The sequence below is a fragment of the Pyrus communis genome, chromosome 17 (assembly GCF_041283825.1).
Source record: "Pyrus communis isolate YQ-2024b chromosome 17, ASM4128382v1, whole genome shotgun sequence".
Taxonomy (NCBI): domain Eukaryota; kingdom Viridiplantae; phylum Streptophyta; class Magnoliopsida; order Rosales; family Rosaceae; genus Pyrus; species Pyrus communis.
The window spans coordinates 1,322,475-1,338,302 of NC_142581.1; the positions used below are offsets into that span (position 1 = coordinate 1,322,475).

A 15,828-nucleotide genomic window follows, 5' to 3' on the forward strand; every position below is an offset into this window, starting at 1 on the left:
AGGCCTCATCACCCGAAGGTGAAACTTTACGACATTGGGTTACGTCGGAGAAGAAAATATATACATCACACACCGACACTAGCTGTGGCTAGTGAAGCTATTCGACACTGTTTTCGGCAGTGAAGCTGGGGGTATAACATATATCATATCTCACTCCTCCTCATCAACTGTGTCCTATGACCATAGACATTTATACCCGTGTTGTGTGGATGTGATGTATGATAACTTGCTAGATAAGCACCGAAAACATACCTCAATCTCATATCAAATCACCAAAGCTCAAAAGCTTAAACATCGTCTCATAAATCCATAGTAAGTCATATCCATAAATCCATGGAATCTCATATTCGTAAACCCACAAAATAAATCATATTTGAAATTCATAGAAATTCATATACAAAATTCCAATATTTTATAACCTTTAGTAAAACATAAATTTATAAATCACAAATATTCCGTAAAAGTAATTTAAAGAAATCATAAATTCTCCATAAAACATATTATAAAGCATGCTCAATCATGAAATATGAAATGCATGCTAGGCTAATATTTTATAAAAACATGTAAGTTAAGAAGGGGTCCACTCACAAATACTCATCTATAAAAGAGCCACTCGAACTAGGGTGGATTGGATCACTCCCAACCGATGCACCTAAACACAAACAGAGACCATTTAATAAAACTCTACTAAAACGATGAAATTCCGGAAAACGGATAGCGGATTCAAATTCGACACGTCGAATAACCTAAGAAGGAACCTCGGGTTCCCCCACGCGCTGCAGCATGCACCGCTACGCGCCGAGTTAAGTCATCGGAAAAGTCACCGGCGCCATCATGGACGGTGGCGAAGCACAATACCTCATGCGGAGGCGCATGTGCTTCACGCACCGGCCATGACGCGCAACCACTCACAGGCCACGCGCCGGCTCAAGAAGCTGTGTTGGGTGGATTGGGCCAAGGGTTTTTGGGAGTAATGGGTTGGGCCAATATTGATTTGGGCTTGGGTTAGGTTTAGTGGGTTGGGCCTGGGCTAAGTGGGTTGGACCCGATTTGGGCTGGGCTAGTTATTGGGCTGGTTTTGGGATTTCGGGTCAGGTTTGACTCGTTCCAGGCTGTGAGTTCGGCCGGAATCTAGGTAAACCTTCCCGATCTCTATTCAAGCTCAATTTCACACCATTTCCAATTATTTCAAAACCAAAATGAAGATAGAGAGTAAGGAACAAGAATATACCAAGATGAGGTTAAGTCGTGGTCAGGATCGGTAGGAAAATGGCTTGCAACCAATGGTCCTTCGCCGGAAAACTGGAAAGATGATTCCCGAGTTAAGTCTGTGTCTAACAACCATGAAAGTTGCTAAAAAAACATCCTAGACCCACTTCTAAACACAAACTACGAAGTTTTAAGAACGTTTTAGACCTTACCTTGGTTGGAGAAGCTTGAGATCTCGTCGAAGATCACAAGCACAGTGTTGGTGCAACAGTGCTGAGAAAGAGAAATTGAGTGAAATCGGAGAGGTGAAGGAGTGTGGTGATTATGGTCTGTGTGTGTGAGTTCGTCGGAAAGGAAAAGAGAGTGAAGATGAGAGAGAGAGAATGGAGAGAGTTTTAGAGAGAGATCACGGGGAAGGAACAAAAAGGGCACCAGGCATAGGGTGCCACGTGTCACCCATGTAGAGGTCCAAAAGTGGAGAAATATCTCCACGGGTGAAATTACTAGAATGCCCTTGTCATTCAAAAATTGTAAGAGCTTCGTTTTAGCTCCGAATTCGATTCTGTTCACGCATACGCGTTCGTATCAACAAGAGCTACAGAAATAAATTAACGAAGAATTATATTACGTCAACGGACGAAAGTCAATGTTTCTGTCATTAGGGGTATTTTCGTAATTTTAACTAATTAAAATGAAATTTTTGAAACGGGTTGTTACATGTAAAATGAGATCATACGCACAAGAATAAATGAGATTGATACATAATGGTTCAATCTATAAGAGGCTCAAAAGCTCACAATGGTTACATAAACTCACTAGATTTACATATGAAGAATTAAATCATGCTCTAGTTTCACATTTACATGGCTATGTGCATATAAATTTTCCAAGTCATGATCACCAAAAATATGATCAAAACAAAAATAATATAAAGAACTAATGTCAAGTATAAATTTCTTGAAAGTTACAAGAAAATAAAGACTGAATCTCATATGTGAATTGGGAAGTAGCCAATAAGAACAAGACTAATATATATTGGATTTTTCGAAATTTTATTTTTATGTATTTTTTTGAACTAAAAAAAATTGAAGATAGGAATAATGAAAATAGACAACAAAAGTATAGAAAAAAGAAAAAAAAATCAATAAAGCTCTTGGACGGAGAAACTTCCCGGGTTTAAAGGAGAAGCAGCAACTGAAGATGTAGATGGAAATCCACCCCTAAACTTGATTTTTGTACAAGCAACAAGGTAAAGTGGCTCCACTTTTCTGCAAAAACACAAAACAATGGGTAAGCTTAACAAGAGACTTAGGAACCAAATTACAATGAAGAAGCTTTAACGAAAAAAGATATATGAAACACGCAATGAGATATCACAATCGTGCATGGTGCGACCCTTGCCGGAGCAATCTCGAAGACAATCACCACATAAACTTCAATCTGAAATCACAAGATTGCATGCACAACACGCAATGAGACATCACAATCGTCACAAATTTGAAGTTTAACTCCAACTAGTATTCCTTCAACACCAATTCGATATAAATTAAAGAGGAATTGCCCCAATTGAAAATTGCAATGTTGTACCCAAAAAAACAATTGCAACAAATTCCTCCAATTCAAGAAATTCTTCATAACAGCAAACACAAATTACATTGTACCATCGACTTATATTCTCCTAATCAATTCCAATTACAATGAACAAAAATAACAAAAACTCAAATAGTAGGAATTAACGAAATTAAAATAAAAAATATATATTGAAATTCCAATTACAATACGCAAAAAATGACAAAAACCCACGTCAGGGTTAAAGGGATCAATGCTCGCGTTGGATTTGGCGGAGACGTCCTCAATTGGGCTGACCGAGGAAGAGCCGAAGACCATGAAAGGAAGGACCGGAAACGTGGATCCAGCCTTGGGGCAAGGCGATGTGGAGCGGAATGCGGTTGTCGTAGTCGGGGGAGTAGACGCCATACTCAAAATCGTGGGCATCGGCTGGAGAGAGCTTGTCTTCGCGCAGGGTCTTGGGTTGAAGAGCGAGGCTTTGAAGAATATGAGAACTGGATTATATGGGTCCTCTTCTTCTTCTTCTTCTTCAAATGCTTGTAGTAGTTCGAGAGAAGCAGAGAAAGGAAAGAGGGAGGGAGAGAAGAAAGTGGGTGAATCAAAGAAGAAAAAAAGTAATAGGTGAGAGAGAGAGAGAGAGAGAGAGAGAGAGAGAGAGAGAGAGAGAGAGAGAGAGGAGCGAATCGAGGGAGGAGAGAGTGGGGTGGGTGAAAAAAAAAAAAAAGTAATCTTTATAACCAAAATGAGAAAAAAGGAATGAAAAAATAAAGGAAAAAAAGAAAGAAAAAGTGCTGACTAGGCTCTGGGAAAGCATTCAATTACAAAAGTCTGATTGCGAGCTGGACTTTCAAGAAAAAAAATTAAAAAAAAAAAAAAAAGTGGTAGGGAACCCTGGCCCACGCGACGAGGTATTCCAACCCAGTTTTTGACTGACTTGTTTGCAAGTCTCTGGTTTTTGACTGACTTGTTTGCAAGTTTGTGGTTTTTGTTAGTGCGCTGATGTCCCCAACAACATTCTGGATAAACAATGCTTCACGCCTGGCAAATTGAAATGCAAACAGATGATTCATCATATCATGCAACACCAACATTCATATGAACTAAACTAATTCATCATATATCTTAAAATTAAGAATTAATTAGACGACCTTTAAGCTGACATGAAAGACTGGTGGATAAACCCACTGGGAATTGGCTTCCTCAGGATTTTTTTATTTTTTTTTTATCAATCGTCCATGTGATTAATGATCTGCTAATGAATTAGGGTTCGCTATATTTTTTCCAACATTTGGTATCAGAGCCAATATTATTGGCTTCTCATTAATCCGTAAAGGCTGATGCTTATCTGATTACTAATCATTATATTCTTCTTCTAATATGATCCTAGCATTGGATTTCTATGGCTATTATCATTGTGGCTTCCTCAGTATTTGCAGATAAAGGATGTTGGTGACAAACACAAAATTATAATATGAATAACGGTTGCAACTTAATCTTTTGTTGAAAGGCCTGATGATATATAGAGATAGCTCATATCAAAGGTTATCGAAACTAACAATGTTTGCAGGAGCAACAATCATGTCCAACGGCTGGGTCTGGCTATAGGTAACATCCATTTTTAAACTTGCCAAAACCATTCTTGAACAAACGTTTATATAATTTTTCACCAAAGTAGGAATTATTAGGAAATTTTGTTCAAGGAGTGTCTTAAATGAAATAGTGATTGACAGTTTATTACATGAGACTAATCTTTCCAAAAAAGACATACTGAATTGTTCAAACAACTTTCTGGATAAACAGTCCTTCACGCCTGCCAATTGGAAATCCAAATTATGCAAACAGATGATTCATCATATCATGCAACACCAAGATTCATATGAACTAATCTAATTCATCATATATGTTAAAATTAAGAATTAATTAGTCGACCTTTAAGCTGACATGAATGACTGGTGGATAACCCACTGGGAATTTATACAGAAGACTAGCCCTATTACTAGCAACAACATAAGGTTCTCAGTGACTAGAACCTCTTCTTTGATCAAATCGTCCATGGCTTCCTCATTTTTTTTTATCAATCGTCCATGGCTTCCTCAGTTTTTTTTATCAACCGTCCATGTGATTAATGATCTGCTAATGAATTAGGCTTTGCTATATTTGTTCCAACATTTGGTATCAATCCGTCAGGGCTGACGCTTATCTAATTACTAATCATTATATTCTTCTTCTAATATGATCCTAGCATTGGATTTCTAGGGCTATTATCATTGGGGCTTCTTGGTGACAAACACAAAGGTGTATGTATATACATACATATATATATATATATGTATATGTTGTTATATCGCTAACATCTTTCAGCTTCTTCAGATTCAGTACTTTGATGAGACTTAAATTATGCAAATAGATGATTCACCATGCAACAGCAAGATTCATATGAACTAAATGCCTTATTCATCATGACTTTGGCTGATGATGTTGCAAGCAATTAAATTTTGTAAAAGAGGAAACTTGAATTTATACCCGTCCGCAGTGGTGTTAAAATTCCGGCCACCCAAATCCGCACAAGCCTTAAGATCCTTTCTCCACTGCTCCACCTCATTTGGATCTTCATCCCTTTCATGCTTCCGAAATGCTTCCCCAAAACTACCGCTCTGTTTCCTCACTTGAGAAGGGTCAACGTCGTAGAATATTGGATAGACTACTTTCCCCTCTTGATCTTCTCGGCAACTCATGATCTTCGACAGCTCCCTCAGGCACCATCGGGACTCCGCGTACCTCTTCGAGAAGATGACGACGGCGATCCTCGACCCTTCGATTTCTCGGTCAAGCTCGCTCTGTATATTTCCCCCCCTTCTGAGCTGGTAGTCTACAAACGTGTAGATGTCGGCCTTGCTTAACGCAGAGTGGAGGTGGTCTGTGAAGGTTTTGCGTGTGTCGACTCCTCTAAAGCTCAGGAACACCTCGTACTTCCAGCGGTTTGCATGGGCGGAGCTGCTGGTAATCACTGATTTCAAGAAAAGGGAAAAACAAAGAAAAAAGAAAAGTAGCCGTGAATTCTTGCACAGCTCGTACTTCCAGCGGTTTGAACGCCGGGAGAAAAACGAAGAGGCGGCGGTTGCATGGGTGGATCTGCTGGTATTCATTGATTTAAAGTAAAGAAGTGAAACTCCTGATCGCTGGAAGATGTGAGAGCAAAGCAAATTAAGGACCCCTATTCTTTGATTATTGTATTGCAAAAACAAACCCTCGAAGATCTGAAAGGCAGCTCAAACAGATGCAAAACTGAAATCGAAAATAGCAGAGAGAGGAGATACTGCTCTTTAATGATTCCAGTTCCAGCTCTCGATCTCGATCTCGGTCTCAGTCAGAATTGGCGGTGGAAAGAAGACGGAAGAAATAAAGATAAGTGGGAGAGGAAGGAAGATGGGGCTGCTGGAGAGGGAGAACAGGAGAAAAATAGTGAAGATGCAAAGCTGCGGCTGAGAAAGAAAAGAAGAAAGGAAGGAGAAAAGAACATGCTAGCTAGGGTTTGCAGTAAGAAGGCTTTTCTTAACATGGGCTTGAAGTTTGGCTTTTTACATATTTGGGTTTCGAAATTGGGCTTGAAATTGGGTAAAAAAATAAATACCTAACATAAATAAATAAATAAAATTAAATGTATATATTCAGTTTGGTTCGGTTTTAGAATCACCAAAATTGAAACCAAATTAAGTAATTTTGGTTCGGTTTGATTTTTTTTTTTTTGGGGTTTTTTTTTAGGCCTCGATTCGGTTTTTTGAACCCACATTTAGTTCACGACCTTATTCTATTTTATGGTTAGGTTTGATTTTTTTTGGGTTTTTTTTTAGGCCTCGATTCGGTATTTTGAACCCACCCTTAGTTCACGACCTTATTCTATTTTAAGGGTGGTGCATAGGTTGGTTCAATTGGTGTTGGTGGATGTCATGGGTTTATCAACAAACATGACAAGGTTGCATTGGACATGATACATGTTTGTGGGTTATGCATTGACTGAATTGTATTTTAAATGCGGACAGATGAGCCAAAGTTTGGGAATCAATGCTCCAATTAGGACAAAGTCTGAGGACCATTTCTAACATTAACAAAACATAATGATAGTAATATGTCACTTATACGACTAACATTGAAATTTAATCATAATAATTCATATGTGACATGTTTATAGTCATGTGATGTTCTAACATTAAAATTTGACCATAATAATTCCCATGTGACAAGTTCATCGTCACGTGCCCTTTTAATATTGCATTTATAATTTATTGTTAGACAATCACTCGACAAAGATCCCTTCAATTTAAGAGCTTTGCAAAACCTTTTGCATAGAATGGAAAAATGACCAACCAATGTTGGATACGAATTGTTGGAACTAAATAGACTCTAAAACAGGTAAATGTAGTAGCCTAGTTCTTGATAATAAAAAAAAAGGGGGCGGTGGATTGAGAATGAGAGCCTCTGGACCGTAATTAGCTTGATCACTGGTTTGATTGATGGCTAAGAGTTAACATCTTTTTTTTCTGTGACATGAAGCACAATTAAGTTTGATGTAAGTTCATACAAGAAAGTATGAACCTAAGAATTTGTAGTGGAAAATACAAAAGATTCTTACTATACCAAAGAAATAGCGTATCAGTCATGGATTGTACATTGTTTTTTATTTGTCACTGATTGATTTTTCATCGTCATCATCAAAATCATATAGTATAGTATGATAATCATCCTCATCAGTATCATTAGGCTTTATATAGTACATGTTGATAATGCACCTTATTCACTATTGAAGGAAAAAACTATAGGTAAATAAAAATTGGTAGACAATGAGAGAATTAATGAAAAAGGAAAAGAGTGGTATTTTGGGAGAATAATTTATGGTCTGTTGTTCACATAGTTGTGAGTTATACATATGACAAGCTGACTTTGTACAAACATTTAAGTAATTCATGTATTTGCTAAATGGTCTAGATTCATAGTACTTTTTTCATCTCCTCAAGCGAAACGGAACAAAGACAGACTCTTAATTCATAAAATTGGCATCTCAATTTCATAAAATGTGGAGCATTTATCCTTCATCCATTTATAACAAACGAAGCATGTAACATATGTTTCACTTGCTTAATTTTGACGGAAATTCTCATACAAATGCTACGCAGTTTATAAAATTCTAATACCAATTCTGTACATCTCGTAAAGGAGAGATAAAAACACGCCACACAAGTGAAAAAAAAAGAAGAAAACCGACTTGATTGGATTCAACACAGGCAACTTATAGGCACAAGTGTGACCGCTAACGAAATTCGATCTGGTTTTATGAGATTGTGAGATTCTTTTGGGGTAACCAAGTGAGTCTTCTGCATGAAAAGGAGGGAAGTCCTTGCTAATCTGCTTGCATCATGTAACTGCGCGAAATCAGTGGCGCAATTGCACTCTCAAACCCTCAAAACCGGCCTTTCCCAGGACAGCTTCTTTGCCACAAAACTCAACTCTCTGTACGCAAAATATGAGTCCCTCGGTCATGCCCGTAAGGTGTTCGACGAAACGCCCCACAGAACTGTCTATCTCTGGAACGCCATGCTCAGGAGCTACCGTAGAGAGGACCTATGGCAGGAGACCTTGTGTCTATTTCGTAGCATGATGTCTGAGTCAAGAGGTAACGATGAAAAGCCTGATAATTTCACCATTCCCATTGCTCTGAAGGCGTGTGCGAGGTTAAGGGCGCTGTCGTGTGGAAAAATAATACATGGATTTGTAAAGAAACATGAGGGGGTAGCATTGGATATGTTTGTGGGTTCTGCGTTGATTGAATTGTATTCCAAATGCGGAGAAATGGGCGAAGCTGTGATAGTGTTTGACGAGTTTTCGCAACCGGATGTGTTTTTGTGGACTTCTATGGTTACTGGATATGAGCAGAATGGTGATCCTGAACAAGCATTGGAGTTTCTCTCCCGAATGGTGATGGTGGGGCGCATTAATCCTGACCGAGTGACGCTTGTTAGTGCTGTTTCGGCTTGTGCTCAGTTATCAAATTTTAGAATTGGAAGTTGTGTGCATGGTGTTTCTATTAGGAACGGGTTCAACTCTAATTTATCTTTAGGTAATGCATTGCTAAATCTATATGCAGAGACAGGTTCAAAACTGCCGCTAGGTATGTGGTTTCTTGGAGCTCCATGATTGCATGTTACACTCATAATGGGGATGTAATAGAAGCGTTAAATCTTTTCAAAGAAATGATTGATATGAGAACCGAACCTAATTCATTGACTCTGGTAAGTGCATTGCAAGCATGTGCACTGGCGGGTAATTTAGAAGAAAGAAGATCCACAAAATTGCTACTAGGAAGTGTTTCGAGTTAGATATCAAGGTAGCTACAGCCCTGATTGATATGTACATGAAGTGCTCTGCACTCGAAAAAGCAGGTGATCTCTTCAATAGAATGCCAGAGAAAGATGTGGTTTCGTGGGCTGCCTTGTTGAGCGGGTATGCTCATAACAGAATGGCATACAAGTGAATTGGGGTCTTTCGCGACATGCTATCAGACGAGTTGTTATGGTCAAGCTTCTTGCAGCTTGTTCGGAATTAGGGATTCTTCAACAAGCTCTTTGCCTCCATGCTTATGTGATTAAACGCGCCTTCAATAATAACATCTTTGTTGGAGCTTCACTCATAGAGTTATACCCAAAAAGCGGCGGCATAGACAATGCTGGCCTATTATTTTGAAGGGATAACAGACAAAGATGTCGTTATCTGGAGCGCGATGATTGCAGGTCATGGAGTTCATGGACAAGGAGAAGAAGCTATAAAAGTATTTGATCGGATGGTTAAGCACTCAGATGTCAAGCCTAATGATGTAACATTTCTCTCGATTTTATCTGCGTGTAGCCATTCGGGGTTGGTTGAAGAAGGCATCTAGATATTCACCACGATGTTGCATGAATACCAACTTAAGCGAGGACCTGAGCACTACGGGATAATTGTTGATCTTCTTGGCCAGACAGGAGAGCTGGATAAGGCAATGGAAATCGTTGAGAGAATGCCCAATCCAGCTGGACCGCATGTTTGGGGAGCCTTGCTTGGTGCATGCTGGATTCATAACAACACAAAGCTTGGAGAGGTTGCAGCAAAGAGTCTTTTTCGGTTGGATCCTAATCATCCAGGGTATTACATCCTGCTCTCAGATATATATGCCATGGATAACAAATGGGAAAATGTGACAAATCTCAAAACTTTGATAAAGGAGAAGAGGTTAAAGAAGATGTCCGGGCAGAGCGTTGTCGAGGTGGGGGGTTCTGATCAGATTTATGGAGTACTAGGAAAATTAGAGGCGAAAATGAGAGAGGACGGTTATGTTCCCAATGTCGATCTCCTGCTACACGACATGGCGGATGCTGTTTAGATTTGAAGTGTTGAGAAATTTCTTGTCGGGAAAGTTTTGACCCACATGAGCGGCGTAATGATATGGACAGACTCTAGGACTCTGATATTTTTCTATCAAATTACTTAACACCAATTTCATGAAAATATGGAGTAGTTACTTGTATCAATGAGCAGTGGCTTCTTTTCCAGAAGCAAGGACAAATTCTACATACAGATTCTTGAAGGCAATCATCATTGTCATCAGCAGAGGACCCATAATCGCTCCCTGTAATTTGATCGGAAAAACGCAATTAAAACGCCATTACGATCACTCTAATTAACACAAATGCAAGCATTAATTCACAAGAATAAGGTTTAGAAAAGAGGAAAATTACTTCCAACATGGAGGGGAAAAGTGCAATGCCCCCAAGTATGCTAAGGCCAGTGAGGTAGGCGTTCTGTCCTGGAATCTCATCTTGGATAGCTGCTGTGCCGTATTCCAACAGAATCTGATGAACCGCCGTCACCAAAACTACCTCGACTTATCTCTCTTCCATGGCCAGCAGCAGCGCAGCCGGAATGGACAAGAACCAAGCCGGTGTAATTTGCAAAACAGCGCTCATAAGAGCGAGGGATGTGGACATGTAGAGGAAATGAATCTGGTAGAATCGAAACAAGAGATACGCAAGCCTCCCTTGAAAGAATGTGATCTTTGCAGCGGCAATATGCGTGTGTGATACAATTGCTTACAAAGCACTACACGCTCATCCTCACTAGCCGATGTGGGACTCAACAACTTGGCTCAAATCTAAACCACTAAAACCACCAATCTCCACCTTGGCGTGATTCAAGCCATGATGTCTCACGATCCAAATGCAAATAGAGCTCCACCTTGGCCACAGGCACCAAATTCCAATTGAGCTTGCTCTTCAACTTCAACAAGCGTTGCCTAAGGTCTAATACCAATTGTCATGCGGAAGCACACCAACGGATCCCACACACACAAGTAGGTATTGCCGATATTCCACCTACTTTATCCACCAAAAAAAAGGGGTATGGATTTTATCAAAAGGCCTCGTCAACATGTTTGTGTGATCATTGCTTATAAAGCACCACATGGTCATCCTCAGTAGCCGATGTGGGACTCAACTTGGCTCAAATCTAAGCCACCGAACCCAACATTCATCAACCGGAAGGAAGATTGAGTTGAGAAATTTGAAATGTTATACACACTTATACGCCATTTTTAGTTTCTCATACAATTAAAATTTTAAGTGATTTGTCATATCAGTTTTCCAAATTCACTAATTTGTCATCTCAACGTAACTTCGTTAAGTTTTTCATGCAACTAAGTTGCAATCTTTGAGAATTCAACATGGTCAATCATGTCGCTAAAAAAAAAAGAAAGATTAGAAATGTCCAAAACCTTGAAATGTTCGAAATAATCTTGAAGTGAGGAGTTGAAATGTCCGAAATAACCTTGAAAACAAGTCATGTGCAAGCCGCATGACTTATTTTAGATGGAAAACTTAACAAAGTTAGAGTAATATGACAAATTAATAATTTCGAAATATTGATATGACAAATTAAAAGAAGTGTATAAGTTCATATAACATTTCAAAAAATTTCCATGCTGAATTTGCAGGGTATGATTAGTAACAATTAGAGTTAATCACATACATCAAACAACTAGGGTTAATTATAGGATAGAAAATGAGGGCAACAATGGGAGTGGACGAAAGATGAAAGGGGAAATTAGTTTCTTTGAAATGGGGTGGGGGGAGACCGAGAGAGGGATAAACACGACACACTTGCATGTAAATTTCTCTAATGTCACTAATGAATCAAATGAAAAATCAATAATTTATTTGATAAGAAAATAAGCTACTTATATGTTTAATTAAGAACTCATTCGGCATTGCTTCGCTCAAAACGCTTCAGCTAAAAGTGCTTTTATAATACCCACATTGAAACTCTTATTAAAAATTCAAGTACTTTATGAAGACACTTTGGAATGCTTTCTTTCATTTCCCAATTGTTTCTTCTTCATCGTCAAAGCTTTCAATATTGAGATCAGATAACCTTAAATCTTTTGCAAGGTTGGACCTCATCAGATGAGTAATCGCTTAACTCTGTATCGTCGTCAGTGTCCTCCTCGTCAGACTCGTATGGCATACGATCATAGTCCACATATGTCATATCTGAAGCTGAAAATTCCCATTCTACGATATCCACTCCTGTTTTCTTCACCTTAATTTGATGATCATCCTCTGTTTCAATAAAGTCTGCATGCACACGAACCTTGTCACCACCTTTCAGATTGAGCTTCTTATTTGTAAGATTTCCCAACCAAATATAACATTCATGGGAAGCAGTTACGGTGGTCACCATTGGCCAAATGTGAAAACATGTTCGCTGGGTACGATTAACAACAAGAATGCATAGGGACCCAGTACAGTCTGAATTGTCCGAAGAATAAATGATGCACACAGCCAACCCTCCTATATAATCAAAAGTAGGCGGCACTTCAACTTTGACAGTTTCATCCGCTCTCGCGACATAGGGTAACGAGCGAGGAATATCATTTACAGAGAGAGAAAGTCCACCAATTACATCCCCCTCCCATTTCTACAACACGAGGTGCACAGTTAGCATAAGCAACTATACGAAAATCAGAGAGGAAGAGCGAAAGTTCCATACCAATAGGATGTTCTCCTTAAAAGTAGCAGTGAGACTGGTGCACCCTTCCATATGAATGGTATCCATGTTGCACAAGAAGTTATCCAGGTTTGGAATATCTTTGCGTTTGCGGCAGTCTTTCAGTTGCAATTCAGTCATTTCCAACATCTCTGAAAGGTCGGGCATTATTTCCAGTTCAGTGCAGTAATTTGCTTCCAGTAAAAACAAACTTTTCGGCAAATCTGGGATTGCCTGAAGGTTTGTGCAATGATTTAGATATAACATTTCAAGCTGGGAAAGGCCACAGAGGATGGGTAGCCTATGAAAACCATTTCCATCTAGTAATAAAGTCCTTAAAGAAGGTAGACTCTGAAGGCTTTCAAGAACAGCATCATCCGTTATATTGCAGTCTCTAAGATCTAAATCATGAAGCATCTTCAGTTGTGTAAAGAAATGGTAACCCCCAGACACACCCTTACAGCCATTGAGGCTCAATTCCTCGAGATGTGGGAGTTTTGAAAAGTCTGGTAATTGAGTCAGGTTACGGGAATGATCAAGCGTAAGAAACTTCAACTTCTTCGGCAACTGTTTGACAAAAAGATATAACAAAATCATAATCCATATTAGAGAGAGAGAGAGAGAGAGAGAGAGAGAAGAGAAAGAGAGAAAGAGAGCTGAATGACTGTCAACTGATGTTGGTATTTACAAAACACGGACGAGGAAAGGATTAATAATTTGGTTGAGGTTACGACAATTATATGTATCATACCAGATCGGAATCCTCCCAAACTCGGACAAGCTTGCTGTAGCTCAAGTCAATACAAACTTAGTTTCGTAAATCAAAATCTTCGGGTATGACCTCTAGAGGAAATCCATGCCAACACAAAAATCTTAACTCCTTGGAAAGATGACGGTAGCTTCCTGTGAGCTTTACATAATTGAGTTGGAGAAATTTCAGATACCGCATCTTCTTAAACGCTTTTGTGCGGAAGGGATCCTCATCAGAATTTTCTGGCAACACTAAAGTTAGCCCTCTAATTGCTTCCGTTCCCTGTTGGGGAAAACAAGAACAAATCTAATTCAAGCAGGGCCATGACTATCTATGAATGAACTACAAATGCAGCTCATGCAATGCATTAGATGTGGGATATGCTTCTGTTATTTACATACATTCAACATAACAATTTTTATTGGGATTTGGGAAAGCACTTACAGATTCGTCTCTTAACACGCTTGTTACATCTTCGTGATGCCACAATCGACTACGTTTTCTAGGTTCCATAGCATATTCTGCCCGCACAATTTCTCTTCCCATGTCTTGGATCAAATCATGCATCCTAAACATTACTGAATCAATATCTAGAAGACATCGATCTTGAAGAGTTCGGATTTCTGATTCTACACAAAAGCGACTGCAACTATCCAATATTGCCATGACATGAGTTCCAATCCAGTTAATAAAGAAATGAGATATGTCAAGGAACACACCTTTCACATGATCATCACTTAGCCCATCATAGCTTAATCTAAGTGTTTCATGAATTTTTCCATGTGGAAGATTTCTCAATTTATCCAATGTACTTTTCCATATGCTTTTACTCTTTTTCGTAGCCAACAAACGGCCTACGACTTTAAGAGCTAGCGGCAATCCTCCACAATAATCAACAACATCTGTTGCGAGTTCAATATATTCTTTATCAGGACAATGATTTCCAAACGCATGCCAACTAAGGAGTTCAAGAGCTTCTTCATCCGTCATCGTTTGTGCCTTATATTTTTTATCCACCTTCTGTATATTCAACACTTGTTCATCTCTTGTTATTATAATAATCCTACTTCCTGGACCAAACGAGTCATGTTCTATCGCCAATTCATCTAATTGGTCCGCATCATCTATGTCATCAACTACGATGAGTACCTTCATGCTTCCAAGTCTTTTCTCTATCTCCTTGGTCCCTTCAGCAACGCTACTTATTTTAATGTCAGGCCGTTTCAAAATATCTCGAAGAAGTTGTTCTTGCAAACTAACCATATTTTTCTTTTTAATCCTCGCCTCTTCAAGGTAACATTGACCACGGAAACTATGATGATATGTGCTACAGATGGTTCTCGCAAATGTTGTTTTACCTATGCCGCCCATGCCCCAAATTCCAATTATTTGAACATCATGTGAACCTCCAACATCTAAGTATTTAGTACTGAATTCTTCCACCGAAAAGCTATTCCAATTGAGTGCTTGGCTTCTTTTGAGTCGATGGTTTTTATTAGTCCGATTATGTCCCCAACAACTTTCTGGATAAATACTCCTTCACGCCTGCCAATTGGAAATCCAAATTATGCAAACAGATGATTAATCATGCAACAACACGAACTAAATGCCTTACGCATCACGACTTGGCTGATTAGTGAGTGTCCCAAAGGCTAATTGTACAAGATGTTGCAAGCGATTAAATTTTGTAAAAGAGGAAATTGGAAATGATACCTGTCCGCAGTGGTTTTAAGATTCCGGCCACCCAAATCTGCAGAAGCCTTAAGATCCTTTCTCCACTGCTCGACCTCATTTGGGTCTTCATCCCTTTCATGCTTCTGAAATGCTTGCCCAAAACTACCACTCTGTTTCCTCACTTCAGAAGGATCAACATTGTAGAATATTGGATAGACTACTTTCCCCTCTTGATCTTCTCGGCACCTCATGATCTTCGACAGCTCCCTCAAGCACCATCCGGACTCAGCGTACCTCTTCGAGAACACAACGATGGCAATCCTCGACCCTTCGATTGCTCGGTCAAGTTCGCTCTGTATATTTTCCCCCCTTCTGACCTGGTAGTCTATAAACGTGTAGATTGCGGCATTGCGTAACGCAATGGAGAGGTGGTCTGTGAAGGTAAGGCGTGTGTCCTTGCCTCTAAAGCTGATGAACACTTCGTACTTCCAGCGGTTTGAACGCCGAGAGGAAGATGAAGAGGCGGCGGTTGCATGGGCGGAGCTGCCGGCATTCAT

The 15,828-nt window shown here is 39.3% G+C and overlaps 3 protein-coding genes and 1 pseudogene across 6 annotated transcripts; 1 reads left to right on the forward strand and 3 right to left on the reverse strand.

Moving 5' to 3' along the window:
• Window positions 1-1,916: 1,916 nt before the first annotated feature.
• On the reverse strand, window positions 1,917-6,325 carry LOC137709297 (toll/interleukin-1 receptor-like protein). Of its 3 annotated transcripts, none has more exons than XM_088689080.1 (2): window positions 5,302-6,319; window positions 1,917-2,477 (listed from the first exon to the last, which is right to left on the reverse strand). In XM_088689080.1, exons 1-2 carry the CDS (start codon window positions 5,922-5,924, stop codon window positions 2,351-2,353), a joined length of 750 nt encoding a protein of 249 aa, XP_088545206.1. In that variant the 5' UTR covers window positions 5,925-6,319; the 3' UTR covers window positions 1,917-2,350. The 3 variants fall into 3 exon arrangements, with proteins under 3 accessions (XP_088545206.1, XP_088545205.1, XP_088545207.1); XM_088689079.1 differs by lacking the exon at window positions 1,917-2,477 and adding an exon at window positions 2,809-3,816 and having other exon boundaries at window positions 5,302-6,325; XM_088689081.1 differs by lacking the exon at window positions 1,917-2,477 and adding an exon at window positions 4,274-4,588 and having other exon boundaries at window positions 5,302-6,317.
• A 193-nt stretch (window positions 6,326-6,518) lies between these two features.
• LOC148689206 (putative pentatricopeptide repeat-containing protein At3g01580 pseudogene) lies at window positions 6,519-10,413 on the forward strand (annotated as a pseudogene). Its single transcript, XR_015958431.1, has one exon. The product of XR_015958431.1 is annotated as a putative pentatricopeptide repeat-containing protein At3g01580 pseudogene (transcript).
• A 1,576-nt stretch (window positions 10,414-11,989) lies between these two features.
• Window positions 11,990-14,968, reverse strand: LOC137707936 (disease resistance protein RPV1-like). The gene is made up of 3 exons (XM_088689083.1): window positions 14,042-14,968; window positions 12,850-13,413; window positions 11,990-12,777 (listed from the first exon to the last, which is right to left on the reverse strand). Exons 1-3 carry the CDS (start codon window positions 14,966-14,968, stop codon window positions 12,223-12,225), a joined length of 2,046 nt encoding a protein of 681 aa, XP_088545209.1. The 3' UTR covers window positions 11,990-12,222.
• A 44-nt stretch (window positions 14,969-15,012) lies between these two features.
• Window positions 15,013-15,828, reverse strand: LOC148689207 (toll/interleukin-1 receptor-like protein). Its single transcript, XM_088689409.1, has 2 exons — window positions 15,311-15,828; window positions 15,013-15,142 (listed from the first exon to the last, which is right to left on the reverse strand). Exons 1-2 carry the CDS (start codon window positions 15,826-15,828, stop codon window positions 15,013-15,015), a joined length of 648 nt encoding a protein of 215 aa, XP_088545535.1.

Coding starts and splice junctions, on each gene's coding strand:
- LOC137709297 (XM_088689079.1), bottom strand. CDS start 5,924: ATGAATACCAGCAGATCCACCCATGCAACCGCCGCCTCTTCGTTTTTC. Junction 3,817..5,301: donor TTTAACACCACTGCGGACGG/GTATAAATTCAA, acceptor TCAATTTGCCAG/GCGTGAAGCATTGTTTATCC.
- LOC137707936 (XM_088689083.1), bottom strand. CDS start 14,968: ATGGGCGGCATAGGTAAAACAACATTTGCGAGAACCATCTGTAGCACA. Junction 13,414..14,041: donor GCGTGTTAAGAGACGAATCT/GTAAGTGCTTTC, acceptor TTTGTCAAACAG/TTGCCGAAGAAGTTGAAGTT. Junction 12,778..12,849: donor TTAAGGAGAACATCCTATTG/GTATGGAACTTT, acceptor CTCGTGTTGTAG/AAATGGGAGGGGGATGTAAT.
- LOC148689207 (XM_088689409.1), bottom strand. CDS start 15,828: ATGAATGCCGGCAGCTCCGCCCATGCAACCGCCGCCTCTTCATCTTCC. Junction 15,143..15,310: donor CTTAAAACCACTGCGGACAG/GTATCATTTCCA, acceptor TCCAATTGGCAG/GCGTGAAGGAGTATTTATCC.